The sequence below is a fragment of the Curcuma longa genome, chromosome 21 (genome assembly GCF_044706935.1).
Source record: "Curcuma longa cultivar G26 ecotype Majalengka, Jawa Barat chromosome 21, ITB_CL_G26_1.1, whole genome shotgun sequence".
Taxonomy (NCBI): Eukaryota; Viridiplantae; Streptophyta; class Magnoliopsida; order Zingiberales; family Zingiberaceae; genus Curcuma; species Curcuma longa.
The window spans coordinates 6111817-6132757 of record NC_133881.1 but is presented as its reverse complement, the minus strand read 5'-3'; the positions used below and the strand labels follow the sequence as shown (position 1 = coordinate 6132757).

Sequence of the window (20941 nt, the reverse complement as noted above, 5' to 3'; positions counted from 1 at the left end):
CTAAAATCTTATTTAGAAATGTAAAATTTAGTACTGGACCACAATTGAAGGTAGTTTGGATAATTTTTTTTTCTAAAGTATAGTTGAGTTGGTTACGATGAAATAAATTTATTGAAGTGAGAAAGATCGAATCTCGGTGAAACTAAGATAATATTTTTTTCCATCATGATTAAATATAATTTTTTAATTTATTTTTTTTACATATGATTATATATAAATATCATTCGATCATAGGAATGATAGAATGTATTTTTTTTTTATAGAAGAAAGATAATTTATTTTTAATGGGAACGTTTATATGACATAAATCAGGAAAACAAATATATTTGACGATTTGTAATGATGGAAGCCCTCTTTATTTTTTGACCTTTTAAAATGTCGTACAAATCATTCAATCAGCCATTATTATTATGCCATTATTTGAGTACCGTACTGTCGGTGACATATAAAATTATTTATATGTGTAAAGTGTTGAAGAATTAACCGCTTTTACACGTGCTTTAAAAACTTTTCCATGTGCAATAAGCTTATAAATAGCAAGAGAAGGGTTGTGCATCAACCACAAACCAAACCTCTTGATCAGTACTTCTTAAGTTTCTAATTAAGATGATGGAGAAGCAATCAATCACCCTGGTTGCTAGCAATGAAGACATTGTTCGTAAAATATCAAAATATCATCCGAGTATTTGGGGCGATTATTTCATCCACCACACTACTTCTCTTGCTATCACAAAGGTATTTTATTAACTTCACACATTTATTCATTATTTCTCACTCAAAATTTTTCATTAATCAACACCTATTCATAAAATATATAATAATCTTAAAGGAAATTGAAAAGCATTGAATTATTTGTTTTAATTATTTAAAGGATATATAGTAGTTGAATTATTTTATGTTTCATGATGTAGGTGTCGATTAGAGCGGAAGAGTTAAAGGAGCAAATAAAGAATTTGTTTCGAGAAACCAGTGACATATTGCAAATTATGAATTTGATTGATGCAATTCAGTTGCTCGGATTGGATTATCACTTTGAGAAAGAAATAGATGCAGCGCTAAGTTTAATCTCTAAGCATGATGCTAAGAACTATGAACTTTATGAAACTTCTCTCCGATTTCGATTACTTAGGCAACATGGTTTCTATGTGCCTGCAGGTAGCTAGTTAACAATATAAATAAGCAAAAACTATTACACTATATATTTTGTCAAATAAATAATATAAATATATATAAGTCATCATTAAAACCTATTAAATATATAGCTACAATATGTGCATGTTATCATGAAAAAAAACTAATCAAATAGTTTGTTCTATATTACTATACTATGTGATTTGTTGTGAGATAATTATTAGTATTTTCCCACTATTGCAGATGTTTTTAACAAGTTCAAGGATGAGGAAGGAAACTTCAAGTCAACCTTAAATGAAGATGTGAAGGGATTATTAAGCTTATACAATGCAGCTTATCTTAGGATACACGGGGAGTATATACTTGATGAAGCCATATTATTTACAAAGAATAGACTTGCATCATTGTTGGATGAACTTAAACAACCTTTAGTGATATTGGTGTCTCTTTTCCTTGAAACCCCACTATGCCAGAGAAATAAACGGCTCTTGGCAAGAAAATATATCCCTATTTATCAAGAGGAGGAAAGGCCAAATGATGCAATATTAGAGTTTGCAAAGTTGGATTTTAATCTGCTACAATCTCTTCATCAAGAGGAGCTAAAGAAAATTTCAATGTAAGTATATTAAAGTTTCTTTTATGAAGAATATTAGAGTACTTAAATCTTTTTACATGATTTAAGTGTGAGTACCAAAGAAGTTGAATAAATGATTTCAAACTCACATATTTATAGTAATTCACATGATTTATTTGTCTAAATAAATGTTTTATTGTAGTTTAAGCTAATTGCCTTATCTTTTTTTTACATATTTGAAGATGGTGGAATGATCTAGCACTTGCTAAATCACTAAACTTTGCTCGTGATCGAATAGTGGAAGGTTATTATTGGATACTTAATGTGCACTTTGAGCCTCAATATTCTCGTGCAAGATTAATTTGTAGCAAGGTTCTTGCATTGATGTCACTTATGGACGACATATATGATAATTATAGCACATTACAAGAGAGTCAACTATTAACTGAGGCAATTCAAAGGTACTTATTGTATCCATTATTTTGCTACATTTTTGTTTTGCTTAATATTGCAATTAGTTGAGTATATATCATAACTCAAATAAATTCAACTCAAAATCAATGAAAAAAAGAAAGTTATAAAATGATAAATTATTGGTCCAATTATAAAAGAATAATTAAAAACATAATAAGATGGAAAATATTATGAGCTAATTATTGTAAGTTATTATACCAAATAGCAAATTTATTCTTGATATTCCTTTAAAATAAAAAAAATGATGAAAAAGACCTACTTCTAATTTAAAAAAATACATTAGCACCTACTTTATTTCTCAATTAAATGAGATATAACACAACTTCTAACTTGTCAAAACAACTTAAAATTACCTATAAGTCAACTAATATTTTGATCATTATCTAAAGATTAGATATCAACAACAAATATGTAACAATATAACATCAAATAAGTATTTATTATTTCTAATTTATTTTAAATTAATTTTGATATTCTTTATAAAGCTTTAAGATATCATGTCCATATAGTTAGTCAATTATGCATGTTAAGTTTACTCATTTCAGGTGGGAACCTCAAGCCATTGATGAAGTACCAGAATACTTAAAGGATTTTTATCTCAAGTTACTAAGGACTTTCAAGGAATTTGAAAATGAACTAGAAAGTGATGAGCAATACCGCATATCATTTCTTCAAGATGAGGTATATTTAAGTCCATTGTAAAAATGATTAATGTCTCTTATTAACTTGTCAAATATAAACTAATAATTTTATTGTTTCCTTTTATGTAGATAAAAGCTTTATCAAGGTCTTACTTCATAGATGCCAAATGGGGCATTGAAAAATATGTGCCCACACTAGAGGAACATCTAAGTAATTCATTAGTCACCAGTGTACATCCTGTGCTTGTATGCGCCTTTTATGTAGGCATGGATCAAGTGGCATCAAAGGAGGTATTTGAGTGGGTTGCCAGCTTCCCCAAAATCCTTGAAGCTAGCTCTATGATTGGTAGGATCATGAATGATATAACTTCACATAAGGTGATTGTTTTGGATAATTAATTTATTTGGTATATGTTCAACAATATTTTCTTTTTCTTAAAATTTCTTTTAGAATTTTGCAGCGTGAGCAACAAAAAGAGCAGGCAGCTTCAACAGTAGAATGTTACATGAAAGAGTTTGCCACAGATGAAAAGGAAGCTTATAAGAATCTTATGGAAATGGTGGAGGATGCATGGAAAGACCATAACAAAGAATGTCTCAATCCAACACAAGTACCTCGACTTATAATCGAAATAATAGTAAATTTTTCAAGAGTTGCAGAAGAAGTATACAAGTACACCGACGGATACACCGATTCCAAAACTACAATGAAAGATAATATCTATATGTTGTTGGTTGAATCTATTCTTATTTAAGAGTATCACACCCTACAAATCCTAGCTAGTGAATGTAATCAAAGGCCGCCATGATCAGTCACAAATTCAGGCCATTTAATCAACATTTGAATAAAGTGAAACTCAAGTTTGGATGTTTATAGTATGTTATTGAAGTACCGGAATGGCCTATGTATAAGGTGTGTATTGGAACATGCATGTAAAATTGTATTAAATAAAATAATTAAGTGTTTGATTATCATAGTCTATAATCTTATTTTATTGTCAATCTAAAATTCAAGAATTATTTAGAGAGTATTTATATATAGTTCAGAAGATATTATTTGTATATTTTTGGCATGGAAATGGAAGAATCGAGTAAAAAAAAGAGATAACATATTTGTGACCAAACAAGTTTAAAAAATGATAGAAATTAAATCTAATTTTTATTGAATGACAATAAAGTATTTGGCTTTCTAAATGTCCTTCATAATACCCTTAGAAATCAATATAAAGCTCAATACGTAGGAATACCTGTTGAAGCGTGCCTCGACTCCAACTCTAGCAGTAGAGATTGCTTCTGTCAGAAGAGTGATCACGGACGAAAAATCCTCTGTTTCCACAAACCAAATCCTTCGAATTTTGGGTGTTCTTCCTCTTCTCCGGCAGCGCCGCTTGAAGGCTCCTCTGCTTGGACGCTTACACACACAGCGTAGGCTCTTCTTCACTTGGACGCTCACACAACAACGTAGGTATACTCTCTTCACTACACCCCCATCCGCAGCAGGGCCTTCCTCTCCCTTTAATAGGGAGAGGCTGCGATCTCATCAGAGTGCACGTTGATAAGCTAGAATTTTATAGCATTTTATTGATTCATTTTGGGTTTCATTGTAAACAATTAAATGTTTAATCAACATAATTGAATTACATTTGTGACATGGTCTATTTTTAGATGATTGATATAATTTCTATAATTTTGATGGTTAATTTGATATTAATTGAGTTTAATTCTTTGTAGGACTCAGGTGGAGCCATGATCGAGCTAATTTGGACCGAGTCAAGTCAAAATTGATCAATTTGATAGACCTAAAACTTTGTGATCGAGATTGGGGTTTTATTGGAGCTGAAATTGGGCTAATTGGAGCTTAATTGGCTAAACTGGGCTGAACTCGAGTTGAATCAGGTCGAACCAACTTAAATCAAGCCGGCTGTGAACAGTAGAATTCAAATCCCCGTTATAAAGAGGAATGAACAGTAACCGCGTCATTGTTACTGTAGCATCTTCGTTCTCGCGTTTTTCCCGTTTCTGTTTCTTAGATTAGAGCATCGATCTTTAGGTTTTCTCCCTTCCAGATCATTTTCCAGCTTCTAGAGGAAGATTACAAGCAGAGTTTGGTATCAATCGTGGACGGGATTGCACGGCGAGGGTTTTGCCAGATTCTCTGTTCCGCGGCGAGTTTCAGCTGATTATTCTTTGATCCAACCTAATCGGAGCAATCACACCATTCGGAGGGGTTCTCTGAAGGATATTGAGAGTTCCTGAGCATTGGAGAGATTTCGATTTGAAGGATCTCAAGCTGATAATCTAAATCTGTATTGGCTCTGTTCGGAGAAGATTCTGAGGGTTTCTGAATTTTCACTGATTTAATCCGATTGCAGATCAATCCAAGCTTGGTTTGATAGTCTTTTCTCTTGGATTTCTGATGGTTTCATCAGATCTAGTGTGACAGCTAGATTGGAGAAAGAATTGGAAGGGAAGATCTGAGCTGAACTATTTTTCTTTTATTGCTATTTCTGATGCTGTATTACATTCTGAATTTTCAGTTTGAATTAGTTTTTTTCATTCTTTTTGCTTATCAGAATTCACAGTCCAATTGCATTTCTGATTCTATTGTTGATTGTAGTGATTTGTCTTGAGTTTCCTTGGCTTAAATTTCTTTATCCCTTGTATCTGAAAATTCTTCAAAAGAATTACTAAATTGGCACTGTTCACAGTATCAAGAATTTGATCTGATAATCTTTCAACCATTTTGAAACCTTAGTTGTTAGTTTCATTTGTTAGTTAATTGCATGTAATAATCAGGTTGAGTTAGAATGCAATTTCTTGTCTTAGTAAACTCTTTCTCTAGTTCTAGGTTTGTTGATTTCCTTTAGCTATTATCTTAGTTGTTTTGCAATGCATTATATAGCTTAATTACTGATTGCAATCACTTGTTTTAGTTGTGATAATTGCATTTAGTTTAATGAACATTAGTTGAATTTCAAATTCCTTGAATTGAGTTGAATTGCATTTTTAGGTTTGATTTGATACTTTGTTCTAATAGTTGCATTCCTAGATTAGTAAATTTTCATTTTGTTCTATTTGTTGGTTTCAAATTTACATTTCATTCGAAAAATGCCAAAACCCCCATTTCATATTAAAAACCCAAAAAGAACGACATCCTAGCTTGATTCATACAAACTCTCTGCTAGTCCTTGGAAAATACGACTCGTGGCCCCTATATTACATTTGTTTTGTGAGCTAAGGGTTTTCGATTATAAATTCTAATTTGAGGCTCATTCGTGATACTAGTTGTGGGCTCAGTGAACTGGAGGAAGAAGGGAAAGAACCAGACTGGGTTTGGGTTTAGGGTTCACTGTAGCGAACTGATTCGATTACTGTAGAAAATCGAATTGAGTACTGTAGTAAATTGAGTTTAATAGGTTTTAAGATTTGAAAAGTTGTAATTGATCCTGACCATTAGAGTTTAATGTCAGCCGTTCATTCCTTTGTGATATGATATCATATCTTATACAACATCTTATTGGATCTTGGGTCCAATCTAAAACTCAAACAGAACTCATATACCGATTAACTTGAGTTTGGTTCAAACCAAACCAAGTTGGTTCAAAATTAAATATCTGGTTCAATAACCAAATGACCTTTGATTTGACTCAAATTAAATCATCTCAAGACAAAACCCCTCATCACTTCTGATTTACCAAAATATCTTTCATCATGAACCAAACCAATTTGGTTCATTTTATCCTTTGTCTGGTCCAACCAGACTTTTTTTCTTTGAACTGAGAATTAAATTCTCAAACTCGTTTTAAGTGTTTTAGAGAAACTTGTAGTGCGTCTGACCCAATATGTTTTTGATTATGTTGGTCGTCCGTAATTAATCATTAATTGTGGAACCATCATGAGAAGTACCTAGTAGTACATCAGATTCTCAATTGATCGAAAAAAATCAATGATTGATTTCAGAACCATTTCTAAACTCTTTAGTAGCTATAATGAAATGTGTCTCGTTCCTTTCATCGTCTTATACCCACTTAGTTCAGGACATGATCTATATGTGCCAATCTCCACTAAGTTGACTACGTCATATCTAATCCAAGTTTATTTTTTATCATGTGGATTCAAGTTACTCGTACATGTGTAAAAATATACATATATTCCAAAAATATCATACACTTTACATATGATGCAGTGAAAATCCTACATTATGAGGAAAAGTTATATCCTAAATTAAAGAAAGGAAGAAGTTTTCATATTGAAGTTTCAAGAGGATACAAATAGTATATTAGTTAGTTGATCAATTAAACTTTAAAATAAAATAAGTTGGCCAAAATCTAAAATCCTATTTAGAAATGTAAAATTTAGACTGGACCACAATTGAAGTTAGTTTGGGTGGTTTACTTTTAATGGGAACGTTTATATGACATAAATCAGGAAAACAAATCTATTTGGCGATTTGTAATGATGGAAGCCCTCTTTATATTTACCCTTTAAAATGTGTCGTACAGTCATTTTCGTTATAAATATCCTTCAATCAATCATTTTTGTTATGTCATTTTCTGAGTACTAATACTGTCTGTGACATATAAAATTATTTACATGTGTAAAGCGTTGAAGAATTAACAGCTTTTACACATAAAAACTTTTCCATGTGCATTAAGTAAGCTTATAAATAGCAAGAGAAAGCTCTGCATCAACCACAAACCTCTTATCAGTACTTCTTAAGTTTCTAATTAAGATGGAGAAGCAATCAACCATCTTAGTTGCTAGCAACGAAGACATTGTTCGCAAAACATCAAAATATCATCCGAGTATTTGGGGCGATTATTTCATCCACCACACTACTTCTCTTGCTCTCACAGAGGTATTTTATTAACTTCACACATTTATTCATTATTTCTCACTTAAATTTTTTTTTATTAAGCAACCCCTATTCATAAAATATATAATCATCTTAAAGGAAATTGAAAAGCATTGAATTATTTGTTTTAATTATTTAAAGGATATATAGTAGTTGAATTATTTTATGTTTCATGTTGTAGGTGTCGATTAGAGCAGAAGAGCTAAAGGAGCAAACAAAGAATTTGTTTCGAGAAACTAGTGACATGTTGCAAATTATGAATTTGATTGATGCAATTCAGTTGCTCGGATTGGATTATCACTTTGAGAAAGAAATAGATGCAGCGCTAAGTTTAATCTCTAAGCATGATGCTAAAAACTATGAACTTTATGAAACTTCTCTCCGATTTCGATTACTTAGGCAACATGGTTTCTATGTGCCTGCAGGTAGCTAGTTAACAATATAAATAAGCAAAAACTATTACACTATATATTCTGTCAAATAAATAAATATATATATATATAAGTCATCATTAAAACCTTTTAAATATAAGCTACAATATGTGCATGTTATCATGAAAAAAAACTAATCAAATAGTTTGTTCTATATTACTATACTATGTGATTTGTTGTGAGATAATTATTAGTATTTTCCCACTATTGCAGATGTTTTTAACAAGTTCAAGGATGAGGAAGGAAACTTCAAGTCAACCTTAAATGAAGATGTGAAGGGATTATTAAGCTTATACAATGCAGCTTATCTTAGGATACACGGGGAGTATATACTTGATGAAGCCATATTATTTACAAAGAATAGACTTGCATCATTGTTGGACGAACTTAAACAACCTTTAGTGATATTGGTGTCTCTTTTCCTTGAAACCCCACTATGCCAGAGAAATAAACGGCTCTTGGCAAGAAAATATATCCCTATTTATCAAGAGGAGGAAAGGCGAAATGATGCAATATTAGAGTTTGCAAAGTTGGATTTTAATCTGCTACAATCTCTTCATCAAGAGGAGCTAAAGAAAATTTCAATGTAAGTATATTAAAGTTTCTTTTATGAAGAATATTAGAGTACTTAAATCTTTTTACATGATTTAAGTGTGAGTACCAAAGAAGTTGAATAAATGATTTCAAACTCACATATTTATAGTAATTCACATGATTTATTTGTCTAAATAAATATTTTATTGTAGTTTAAACTAATTGCCTTATCTTTTTTTACATATTTGAAGATGGTGGAATGATCTAGCACTTGCTAAATCACTAAACTTTGCTCGCGATCGAATAGTGGAAGGTTATTATTGGATACATAATGTGCACTTTGAGCCTCAATATTCTCGTGCAAGATTAATTTGTAGCAAGGTTGTTGGATTGGTGTCACTTATGGATGACATATATGATAATTATAGCACATTACAAGAGAGTCAACTATTAACTGAGGCAATTCAAAGGTACTTATTGTATCCATTATTTTGCTACATTTTTGTTTTGCTTAATATTGCAATTAGTTGAGTATCATAACTCAAATAAATTCAACTCAAAATCAATGAAAAAAAGAAAGTTATAAAATGATAAATTACTGGTCCAATTATAAAAGAATAATTAAAAACATAATAAGATGGAAAATATTATGAGCTAATTATTGTAAGTTATTATACCAAATAGCAAATTTATTCTTGATATTCCTTTAAAATAAAAAAATGATGAAAAAGACCTACTTCTAATTAAAAAAATACATTAGCACCTACTTTATTTCTCAATTAAATGAGATATAACACAACTTCTAACTTGTCAAAACAACTTAAAATTACCTATAAGTCAACTAATATTTTGATCATTATCTAAAGATTAGATATCAACAACAAATATGTAACAATATAACATCAAATAAGTAGTTATTATTTCTAATTTATTTTAAATTAATTTTGATATTCTTTATAAAGCTTTAAGATATCATGTCCATATAGTTAGTCAATTATGCATGTTAAGTTTACTCATTTCAGGTGGGAACCTCAAGCCATTGATGAAGTACCAGAATACTTAAAGGATTTTTATCTCAAGTTACTAAGGACTTTCAAGGAATTTGAAAATGAACTAGAAAGTGATGAGCAATACCGCATATCATTTCTTCAAGATGAGGTATATTTAAGTACGTTGTAAAAATGATTAATGTCTCTTATTAACTTGTCAAATATAAACTAATAAGTTTATTGTTTCCTTTTATGTAGATAAAAGCTTTATCAAGGTCTTACTTCATAGATGCCAAATGGGGCATTGAAAAATATGTGCCCACACTGGAGGAACATCTAAGTAATTCATTAGTCTCCACTGTACATCCTGTGCTTATATGTGCCTTTTATGTAGGCATGGATCAAGTGGCATCAAAGGAGGTATTTGAGTGGGTTGTCAGCTTCCCCAAAATCCTTAAAGCTAGCTCTATGATTGGTAGGATCATGAATGATATAACTTCACATAAGGTGATTGTTTTGGATAATTAATTTATTTGGTATATGTTCAAAAATATTTTCTTTTTCTTAAAATTTCTTTTAGAATTTTGCAGCGTGAGCAACAAAAAGAACAGGCAGCTTCAACAGTAGAATGTTATATGAAAGAGTTTGCCACAGATGAAAAGGAAGCTTATAAGAATCTTATGGAAATGGTGGAGGATGCATGGAAAGACCATAACAAAGAATGTCTCAATCCAACACAAGTACCTCGACTTATAATTGAAATAATAGTAAATTTTTCAAGAGTAATAGAAGAAGTATACAAGTACACCGACGTATACACCGATTCCAAAACTACAATGAAAGATAATATCTATATGTTGTTGGTTGAATCTATTCTTATTTAAGAGTATCACACCCTACAAATCCTAGCTAGTGAATGTAATCAAAGGCCGCCATGATCAGTCACAAATTCAGGCCATTTAATCAACATTTGAATAAGGTGAAACTCGAGTTTGGATGATTTATAGTATGTTATTGAAGTACTGGAATGGCCTATGTATAAGGTGTGTATTGGAACATGCATGTAAAATTGTATTAAATAAAATAATTAAGTGCTTGATTATCATAGTCTATAATCTTATTTTATTGTCAATCTAAAAATCAAGAATTATTTAGAGAGTATTTATATATAGTTCAGAAGATATAATTTGTATATTTTTGGCATGGAAATGGAAGAATCAAGTAAAAAAAAAGAGATAACATATTTGTGACCAAACAAGTTTAAAAAATGATAGAAATTAAATCTAATTTTTATTGAATGACAATAAAGTATTTGGCTTTCTAAATGTCCTTCATAATACCCTTAGAAATCAATATAAAGCTCAATAGTCATGCTCTAGGTTAATTTTTAAAATTCACAAAACTTAAGTTATACCAATTTTTAAAGATTTTTGGGCCCTATCATCATGACTTTCAAAGTCATGCATCATTCATAAAATCTTTCTATCTTAAATTCACAATTCAAATGTTCGAGGGTAATTTTTAAAATTGATTTTGCATAATTAAAGATTAATTAATCTACCATTCTTGAGAAGGGTTTGTCCTATTCAACATGAGCACAAGTTAATTTATGCTCATAGTTCATTAATTAATAAATTAAATGTAAAAAATAATTTAAGATCTAAGAACTTTATTTAAAAAAATTAAAATTTTATGAATTTTATATTTTTACAAAAGAATAGATTAATTTGAAAATTTTATGATTAATTTAACCAAAATACATTTAAATTAGTTATTATTTTAAAAAATCAAAAAGGTATTTTAGTTAAATTATAAAGGTTGTAATCATTTGAAAAGTGGGTTGATTTGTTTAGAGTGTACTTATCATGTGTGTCAAGGAGGGTTCATTAAGCATATTCAATTGATTAGAAGTTTAGTTGATTAGAGGGTTAAATCAATTATGGAGTCGATTGATCAACACAAAGGTTTGATGAATAGAATTTCTGTTCAAAACTAGAAGCTTATTGAATATCGAAAGTATGAGTAGTCGACTTGAGGGTCTTTATTATATGGATCAGATAGTTGTTGGTTGCTCAACGATCAATTAATTGAAGTCATTGTAGGGCTGAGATGAGGGCTGCAATGCGTTTGTCATTTTTTTACAAATTAAGAAAACCTTTGTAAAAGAGAGTAAGTAAATGCACAGTGGAAATAAACTTGATATTTTTTTTACTTGGTTCATAGCCATTAGTTGCTCCTCTAAGGCCAACATGCCTTGACTATTTACAACGGACAATCTACTAAAAAATTCTCCTCCTTTGAGAAAGAGTTTCGCCTTTATAGAATTTAGGAACGGTATGTTGATGCAAGGAGTACTAATCTGCTCCTAGAGTTTCATTGTTTGACAATACACTTTGTAAAATATCAAAAATTAGGAGGTAATTTATAAATAAAATTAACTGTAATTTTAGGGGTTTAAGGGAAAGATTAGAAAGGTTAATTAAATTAAACCTAGAGTAGATTAGATTTGATTAATTAAACCCTAACTTATTTAATAAGATAATTAGGTTAAACTCGTAAATCATAAAAATCAGAACCTATTAGGATATTAAATATAAGATACAGGAGAATGTGACTCGTCTTGTAAAGACGAAACCGACAAATCAAACTGGGTCAAATCAGAGATCATTTGGTTAGTGAACCAAACGAACCAAGATTGAACCAAACTGAACCAAGTTGATTTGGTTCATACTGGAAGAGGTTTTGGTAAAATAAAATGAATGAAAAGATTCGTTTTGCGAAGACGAATCCAACAAAACTAGTTTGAGTCAAATCAGAGGTCGTTTGATTAGTAAACCAAGCAAACCAAGATTGAATTCGATTTGTTACAATAACCGATTCAATCGGTATAATAAGCCCTAGCTTTTTAAGTTGGTTTAGCCTAATAAACTTAGTTTAATGGTGCCGATTAAGATTAAACCAATTTAGATTACCGTGACTCCTCGTTATAATTAATTCCTTTAATCCCCGCACCGCTTCTCCTCCCCATCCTCGCCAGCAGATGCTCGAGGCCGCCTCCTCATCCTTCCAGCTGCACACCGCCGTCCGACGCCAACTGCCAGCACTCCTCTGCCATCAAGCCACCGGCGCAACCAGTGGGATCCCTCCCTCCACTACCGCTTCTCCATCGTCCTCGACACCGCCGAGCCCTCGCCTTCCTCCACCTTGAGTGCGATCCGCCGCTGCCCTACCGCCGCGATCTCCTCCTCTGCTCACCACCGCCGCCGCATGGAGAAGAGTAGTCCGACGCCGCTCCACCGCCGCACATAGCAAGGCTGAGTCCTCCTTGTTGATCAAGTTCTATTTAACACCCCCTTGTCCTATGGTCCTTTTCTGTTCCGCGTGTCCCTTCGAGTTCTCGCTTCAATCTAGGGTTCCCTCCTACCTTCTACATCCAAGATGTCTGCCTACGTCGGTAAATATCATGGTACCGCCTTTATAGTTGTTGGTTCTGCCTTTTGTTCGGATTGGAGTTGTACAAGTTGAATTTTTGTGATTATTCTTTGATGTATGTTCTATGGAGGTAAACTTGGGGATTTGTGGTAGACTGCAACGCCGATTTTTCTAAATGAGGAAATTGTAGTTGGTTTTACAATGGAATTTTGATCTACGATAACTTAAGGTTGTTTGTGTCTGGAGGAGTCGTTGTTTCAAATCCCAAATCCTTGGTAGGGTTTAGAACTTTCGATCCTCTCTCGCATCGCCCTTCGTCAGGGGATTTAAGTGTTAATATCTCATAAAAACTAATTATTGTTTTCTTAGATACCTGTCCCAGGCTGTTTACTAGTGGCCAAATGTGTCTTTCTTATCCATTAACCGAGTCATGTTAAATTGAGTTAATTGGAGTGTATTGGATTAGATTAACCTTAGAATCGACTAGGGTTTACTTCGTAGAAAATTTTAAATATAATATTTAGCAGAAGTTTAATTTTAATTGCAGGGCTTTGATCTATTGATCCTGCTATACGCGGAGGATTTTATTAGGATTTTTATTGCGACGATTTCGTCAATCAGGTGGGTGCTCCTGTGCTTGGTCAACACATATCTTCTTTTCATAATTATCCTGTTGTTACCTTCTTTACATGCAGTGATTGATTCATGCTTGATACTTAGCGTTAACTTTGATATGATCTTGCTATCGTCAATACAGTTTCCTTGAGTGTTGGTTATCTATGTTGATTTATCATAATTGATGTTGCACATACCTGGATGTTGTGGTAGTTATTTGTTGAACTATGCATCGTAGCATATTATTGTTGTTAACTCTCACTGCACAGGTTGAGTGAGAGCATTATAGCACTGCACAGGTTGGGTGCTACTAGAACTAGCTAGATAGCTCTCCTGAAGACTACCCCTCCCCATTCACGGGTAGTGGTATGTTGTTGGAGGATGTGCAGTTGTCCTATTTTGCACCCAGTTCACTGCACAGGTTGGGTGACTGAGGGTGGCGAGTGCAGACAGTGACCATGCATGCATTTCTTGTTGTTTACTACATTTATAGCTGATGCGCTTGTTGTTATATGATTATGCATTTGTTGTTATATGACTGTTGCATTTTAAGACATGACATACATGATTCTCATATTATATGTTGACCTTGCTCCTGTAGTATCATGTTGAACTACATACCTGTTGATATTCATGCTTATATTCTTTGATACCTTGTTGTATTATGCACTTTTATTTAGTACCCACTGAGTATTTTTATACTCACCACCCAGACCCTGGGGTTGTCTTGTTTTCTCCCTAGGTAGCAGATAGGAGGATAGTACTTGGAGCTTGGAGAACTAGCCGGTTGTTTCCATCTCACTTCAGAGGGTTTCCATATGTTTTGGTTGGTACGGAGTTTGCTACATTTGATATGGTTGTATTTGTGGTGGTTGGATTTCTGTGAGTATCGGAGTTTTAGACTTATACTGATAGTTGTGTGTTTTTGTTTGGATTTGTATTTCTGCTGCGAAGAATTTCTGTAGTTGTATTGGATTTGCATTGTGGTTTGTGTTTTATTGGATTTACGAAGTTTCCGTTACGTAAAATTGGATTATGTTGGTTAGTATGCATGTGATAGCTGTTGTGTGACCGTGTAAGTCTTATTTTATATCTGTTTGTATTTGGGCGTGTTTATTGGATGTGTTGTCCTATTTCCGGCCGCATGTGACTGTGTATTTATGCATGTATTTAGGGGAATTGTCATAGTTACTGGGGAGATGCTACCGAAATTTTTCGGACGGCTTTCTCAGGGCATGACACACCTAGGTCTGGTCAGTTTAACCAAGAGTTGAGCTAAACATGACCTAATATTTGGATGTAAGTGAAGTCTAGTTAGATCAAGGTTGACAAAAAAATTAGCAAGAAGTCCTAATCGATTAGACTAGGCAAGGAGAAGTCCTAGTTAAGGCTAGGCAGAGAAAGTCAAGAAGACCTAAGTGGAGGTTAGGCAAGGAAGACCTAGTGAGTGAAGCTGGGCAGAAAGTCCTGGTTGAAGGCTGGGCAAGGAAGACCAGGTGAGTGAAGTTGGTAAGTGAGAAGTCTACCTATAGAAGTGACTAGTTAGAGGTTAGATAAGAGAAAATCCAAACAGGTCAAGGGTGATTGGAGGTTCGGCAGGTGGGAAATCTACCTATGGAAGTGACTAGTCATAACTGAAAGTTAGGCACAGATAAGCCTAGTAGGTTAGATCTACAGGGTAAAAATTAAGTAAGCTTAGTAGGTCAGACGGACTACAGTTAGGCTTAGGTTGCTTGTTTATTTGTATGTTAATCCTACAAAAATTAGAGCTGGAAGCAAGACTGAGAAAGTATAAAAGGAGCAAATAGAAGCAGTTGAACTAAGCCTGGGGTCAAACTCAGGTCAAACCTGAGTTGACTGGATCCAAGCACCTGGATGTTACTCTAGATGCCCGAATGGTTTAGGCACTCAGATGGTCCAGGCACCCTTGGATGGTCCAGGCACTCAGATCAGGAAAAATCAGCCCTGATAGACTGACGAAATCGGATCAGGATAAGATCGGTTCCAAGCGCCCAAAATAGTCTATATAAGGGTCTCAACGTGCACCACAAGGAGCAACATTAATTCTCCATATATTCTTCATCATGCGACACTAGTGAACGCGAACGGATCCTGCTCGTGCGAATTGGGAAGCTCCAGGAAGGGTGCATTGCGCTCAAGACTTCCAGAACAGCCTACACGAGAGTTTAGTCTAATTATTATTGTCTTGTCCTTTATTCTTTTTATTATTACTTTGGACTGTAAGATGGATTTCTCTGCCTTCAAACAAAGGTCCGAAAATGAGACCATTAGTAGACGGGCACCTTCCCGTACATAAGCCTTGGACGTACTAACCCTGAGGGGTTAGGAACCAAGTAAACTTATCAGGGTTATGATCCAGAGGTAACCAATAGAAAAACTATCTTAGTTAGATAAATTGATTATTTTTTATTTCTTTTTACTTTTGAATTTAGACTGATTCTAGGCTAGATAAGGATACAAGCTTGACTGATATTTGCCGAACCTAGTATCAGGGTAGGATGAGATGATAGTACATTAGGGAAGCTTGATTTAGATAGTCAAGTGGGGTAAGGGGTACTCTATTTGATCTGCTAAGTGAAACTAACTAAAATTACCTCGTCACATTCTAAACTAGTTAGATTAGAATTTTTTAATATATTGACTATGTATATATAATTTCATGAATTAATTTTAGCTTAGAAAGTGATAGTTGCTCTGATATCCAAGAAGGTTTCTATGTCTCACCACGATCTAGAAGTTAAAACCTGAAATGTATACTTAATTGATCAACGATCAAATTTGTATCTAACTCAATAGATCAATTAAGTCTTAGAATTCAAAATTAAGTTAATCAAGGATAAAATTGACAAACTCTCTCACATAACCCAAAAGACTACTTGATTGAAAATCTAGAAATAGGTGAGATAGATTTAGGACATAATTTAAAATTAATTCATTAAATTAATCAATTTAACTAAATTGAATTTAATCAATTAATCCAAAATTAAATAAGTAAATAATTGCAAACTTAAATTAAAAAATTAAATGATCAAAACCTAACTAAAGTAATTAAACAATTAAATCCTATATTTAAAATTAAATAACTCAATTAAATTCTAAATAAATTAAAACTCAATTACACTTAATTTGAAAATTCTATATAAATTAAAACTCAATTAAACTTAATTTAAAAATTCTAAATTCAACCTTATCTTAAATAAGTTTAATTAATTTAAACTAAAATAACTTAATTTAAGTTAATTATCTAACTTAAATAAAATCTTAAAGATAGTTATTAATTAAACTGTAATTAAATAAGATTTAAATATAATTATTAATTTAATTTTAATTAACTTGACTTAATCTAATCTAATAATCCAAGTAATTTAACCTAACATTCAATCTAATTAATTTAACTCAAGTTTAATTAAAAAATAAAATATAATTAACTAACTCTAATCTTAAACTCAAATTTTAAGTTAATCCTAATTAAATAATCTAACTTAATTAATAATATTAACTTTAACTAATAATTAAAAGTGTAACTTAATTTTAACTTAAACGTAATTGATTTAACAAGTTAACTTAATTATATTGGTGTAGTCTTTCTCTAGGGTTTTGATATTTGATAATGTACTTAGGTCCGATTAGTTTGACCAAGGATAGATCTAAATAGGACCTAATATTTAAATGTAAGTGAAGCCTAATCAGGTTACAATTGACCAGATGACTAGCAAGGGAAGTTCTAACTGAAGGTTAGGCAAAAAGAAAAGTCCTAACTGGATGTTAGACAAATCAAGTCCTAGTTGGAGGCTAGGCAAAGCAAGTCCTTGAGGGAGATTAGGTAAAGAAATCTTAGCAGGATCAGGGACAACAGGCGAGGAAGTCTAGGTTGATTAGTAGATCAGACGCCTATCAAGTCGATGGATCAACAAGGATCATACATTGAAGGAAAAGTCCTAGGAGTCGAGTGATCGAGGTTGAGTAAAAGTCCAAGCAGATCAAGAGTGACTAAATGCTTGGGGGTGAAAAGTCTACCGAGCAACTAGTCCTAACTGGAGGTTAGACAAGAGAAAGCCCAAATAGATTTAGAGGACTAGATGTTTGGTGGGTGGAAAGTCTACCGAGTGACTAGTCCTAATTGGAGGTTACACAATGGTAAGTTCAAGCAGATCAAGGATGATCAGATGCTTGATAAAAAAAATACTAGGGGAGTAATCCTTAGGTAGAGAAGTCTAGTAGATTAGACCTATAGGATAAGACTTAAATAATTCTAGTAGGTCAGATAAATTACAATTAAGACTTAGCTGAAATTTATCATCTCAATGGTCCTATACGATTACTGCATGATAGACTTGCTGAAGTAGAAAAGATCTGACTTTGAGAATTTGATCTCTTATTGATGTTAGATTCAGATTTGTATATATTTGAATGCCTACTTGGTCGTGGACAATCGTACATGTTTCAAGGTCTTCTTCAATTGACTTCTCTGCTAAGTAATCATTTCTACTTTCATTCTTACCTCTTTACTTGCCTTCTACTTCATAACAAAATTAAATCAATCATTTAAATATTTCCACTATATAGTCAGATAATAAGTTTTATTTGATTAAATACTTGCATTTATTTTTAAAATAATAAAAATGTTAAATTAAAAAAATGACACTGTTATCTTAATAGGGATTTTAGAATTTTTAAAAATTCATTAAAATCCATCTCTATGCTTATGATAAATTGTACTAATCTTTTATAATTATTTAGTTTGAATATGAAATAATATGCATAATTTATGAATTTTTTATTAAATTTTCTAGATTGCAAAACTAAAAGGAGCAAAGCACATCCAATATATCTTGATATAAATGTTATCTTACAATTAATCATCAATAAAGGATATCACCAAAAGTTGGTGATATTTGAGCTCTCTTGCACTCTGGCTATTTTCTAACCACCTTAGGACACCCTGGAGAAGAGATTATATCAATTATAAATAATTTCATGTAGAATCCAACCATAGATCACAGTTTCAAATTAGATTGAAGAACTCTCAATCAATATGATATTGAATGCATTCAATTCTTGTTGTAAGAAAATAAAGCTGAAATATAAATTGCAGAATACATCTAGATCCAGGAAATTTCTTTTGGGCATAAAATACTTTAATATAACCATGAATATATTGTTAGTTGCAGAAAGGAATCGAAGACCCACATTACATTACGCGTTTCAACAACTTAGCAACACAAAATACAACAGAGACTATGTATGATTCACCACCCTTGTGTTTGTTATTCCAAGAACAAACTGTCTGTGTTCTTGGTATGCATCAATGACAGCATATTAATGATAGCTGGAGAATACAAGATGCTTTTGCCGCTTATAAAAAGAGCGAAAGAAGGCCCTTTCGATGGAGATTGCTAAGTTGTTAAACACCCAATCTCATTGCCCATGCTATATTTCTGGAGTTGTTAAGTGCCAGAGATAATTGTAAATACTAATTGTTTCACGGAAGGTTCTGTGCATGATGAATGACAATCTAGAAAATCAAAAAGCAGCAAAGGAAATAAGGGCTTCATACCAGGTCTGTCATGGACCATCGTATCTACACTATGTGGGTGTCTGCTAATGAAGCAATAAGATCTTCTCTCGATTGAGATCTCTGGCTTTGCAGTGTTGTCTGACCACAGTGAGGTGGCTAGACTGATCCAAGTCCACTCCCAGACTGCATTTCAACAAAACTACCAGATGAGTAATTATGGGAAGCCACCTAAGGAAGCACAAAAGATTGACTGAGCTGAGTGTTGCTGCCCCCTAAGCCATGTTCCATGTCAAATGGATGCAGATCCAGACCAGCAGTTGTAGGATTAGGTGGTCCTTTTACTCTTCCATCACCTAGAATTGTATAAACATAAACTGAAAATATTCAAATTCTGGTTTCACATTTCTTTTGTCATGAAATTTGAGTAAACTATGTATAAATATATCATGAAAAACATACCAGCAAAGTAACTCTGAACTTAGAGCCTGACTAATTCAGTGCTATCATCAAAGGAACATGCTAAACATTTTGAACTGGAAAGAAAATTAATCTGCCTTTAAAGTTAAATTTTGAAATAATTTAAGAGTTAAGGTATATTTCTGGAAATAACTCAGTGGGGAGAAAAGGTGTCACTAGTGACTTCATCGTTCCTGACAATTAAAGCAATCAGGACATACATGCCAGAGTTCTGGTAATAGTAGATAAAACTTTGGTCAAAACAAAAGCAAGAGTTTTGGAAGGATAATGAATTTTGGATTTTTAGACAACAGATTTCATATAAACTAAATTTATAAGTTAAAATATATTTTAGAGCATCAAACTAATTGACATGGAACTTTAGTTTCCCACAGCCATGGCAGAATGCTGAACCACATTAACCTGGGGAACCAAAGATTTATTGGATTTGCTGAGGGTGTGGGATTGAAATCAATTTAGAACTCATGCATGTAAAGCCAAAGATTTTTCAAATTTGAAAAAAAATGGAGATAAAACAAAATATTCAAAGAAGAACAAAATCATACATAAATAAAATAAGTTCACAATGTACTTTCTTAACATATACACTTATAAACCTAGTTCTCCAATTCTTGTCTAGCTTATTTTTCAATAAAATTACATCTTGACTACTCTAATCCTGTAAACCAATCAACCATAGTGTCAAATGTGCGAGACATATACACATTGATCTGAAAAAAGGGAGGAAATTGAGATTTGATTTTTGGTTCAGTTATGAAGACTTAGGCGTAAACTCAAACAGTTAAAAATTACATGGGAAAATCCCTAAAAACTTATTGATAGTTTATAGACTAAAACATAAAGAAAGAACTGATCTTTAACCCATGTGTGCCCACTACAATACCTTAACCATCTCAAACTCATTAACTGCTACCCAACCCATTTAAGTTAGTTGCATATACTTGCATAGTCACAAATATCCAAAAACAAATCCATCCAGTTGTCATGCCTACACGCTAGCAATGAATAGCATTCTTAGGATCATTACATTATATCCATCATTTATTTAAAGGATAAAAAATAATAATTATACCACACATTTTAGATTGACATAATAACCAATGATTAAATATTTAAATATGGGACTATACCTATTAATAGTACACCTCAAGTATACACATAAATATTGATTGACTCCTAACCCAATAGCAAATCGAAAGTCTCATTAATAGAAAAACAAATCTAATAAGACGCTCAATGAAGGTGATGA

General features: G+C 32.5%; 2 protein-coding genes and 1 long non-coding RNA gene across 4 annotated transcripts; 2 read left to right on the top strand and 1 right to left on the bottom strand.

Annotated features, from left to right (window-relative positions):
* The first annotated feature begins 609 nt into the window (after positions 1 to 609).
* LOC141814721 (alpha-humulene synthase-like) lies at positions 610 to 3747 on the top strand. Of its 2 annotated transcripts, XM_074702665.1 has the most exons (7): positions 610 to 735; positions 912 to 1155; positions 1375 to 1747; positions 1948 to 2166; positions 2725 to 2860; positions 2950 to 3198; positions 3282 to 3747. In XM_074702665.1, exons 1-7 carry the CDS (start codon positions 610 to 612, stop codon positions 3573 to 3575), a joined length of 1641 nt encoding a protein of 546 aa, XP_074558766.1. In that variant the 3' UTR covers positions 3576 to 3747. The 2 variants fall into 2 exon arrangements, with proteins under 2 accessions (XP_074558766.1, XP_074558767.1); XM_074702666.1 differs by lacking the exon at positions 610 to 735 and having other exon boundaries at positions 930 to 1155; positions 3272 to 3353.
* A 3792-nt stretch (positions 3748 to 7539) lies between these two features.
* LOC141814720 (alpha-humulene synthase-like) lies at positions 7540 to 10711 on the top strand. The gene is made up of 7 exons (XM_074702664.1): positions 7540 to 7678; positions 7857 to 8100; positions 8320 to 8692; positions 8892 to 9110; positions 9663 to 9798; positions 9888 to 10136; positions 10220 to 10711. The coding sequence occupies exons 1-7, from the start codon at positions 7553 to 7555 to the stop codon at positions 10511 to 10513; spliced, it is 1641 nt and encodes a 546-aa protein (XP_074558765.1). The 5' UTR covers positions 7540 to 7552; the 3' UTR covers positions 10514 to 10711.
* An 8279-nt stretch (positions 10712 to 18990) lies between these two features.
* Positions 18991 to 19545, bottom strand: LOC141814306 (uncharacterized). Its single transcript, XR_012600481.1, has 3 exons — positions 19472 to 19545; positions 19255 to 19398; positions 18991 to 19135 (listed from the first exon to the last, which is right to left on the bottom strand). It is a non-coding gene; the product is annotated as an uncharacterized LOC141814306 (long non-coding RNA).
* Positions 19546 to 20941: the final 1396 nt, after the last annotated feature.

Excerpts from the sequence above, each read along its gene's own strand:
- LOC141814721 (XM_074702665.1), top strand. The coding sequence starts at position 610 with ATGGAGAAGCAATCAATCACCCTGGTTGCTAGCAATGAAGACATTGTT. Across the intron at positions 1,156-1,374 it reads TGGTTTCTATGTGCCTGCAG|ATGTTTTTAACAAGTTCAAG; the intron begins GTAGCTAGTTAA and ends CCACTATTGCAG. Across the intron at positions 3,199-3,281 it reads ATGATATAACTTCACATAAG|CGTGAGCAACAAAAAGAGCA; the intron begins GTGATTGTTTTG and ends AGAATTTTGCAG.
- LOC141814720 (XM_074702664.1), top strand. The coding sequence starts at position 7,553 with ATGGAGAAGCAATCAACCATCTTAGTTGCTAGCAACGAAGACATTGTT. Across the intron at positions 7,679-7,856 it reads CTTCTCTTGCTCTCACAGAG|GTGTCGATTAGAGCAGAAGA; the intron begins GTATTTTATTAA and ends TTCATGTTGTAG. Across the intron at positions 9,799-9,887 it reads TATCATTTCTTCAAGATGAG|ATAAAAGCTTTATCAAGGTC; the intron begins GTATATTTAAGT and ends CCTTTTATGTAG.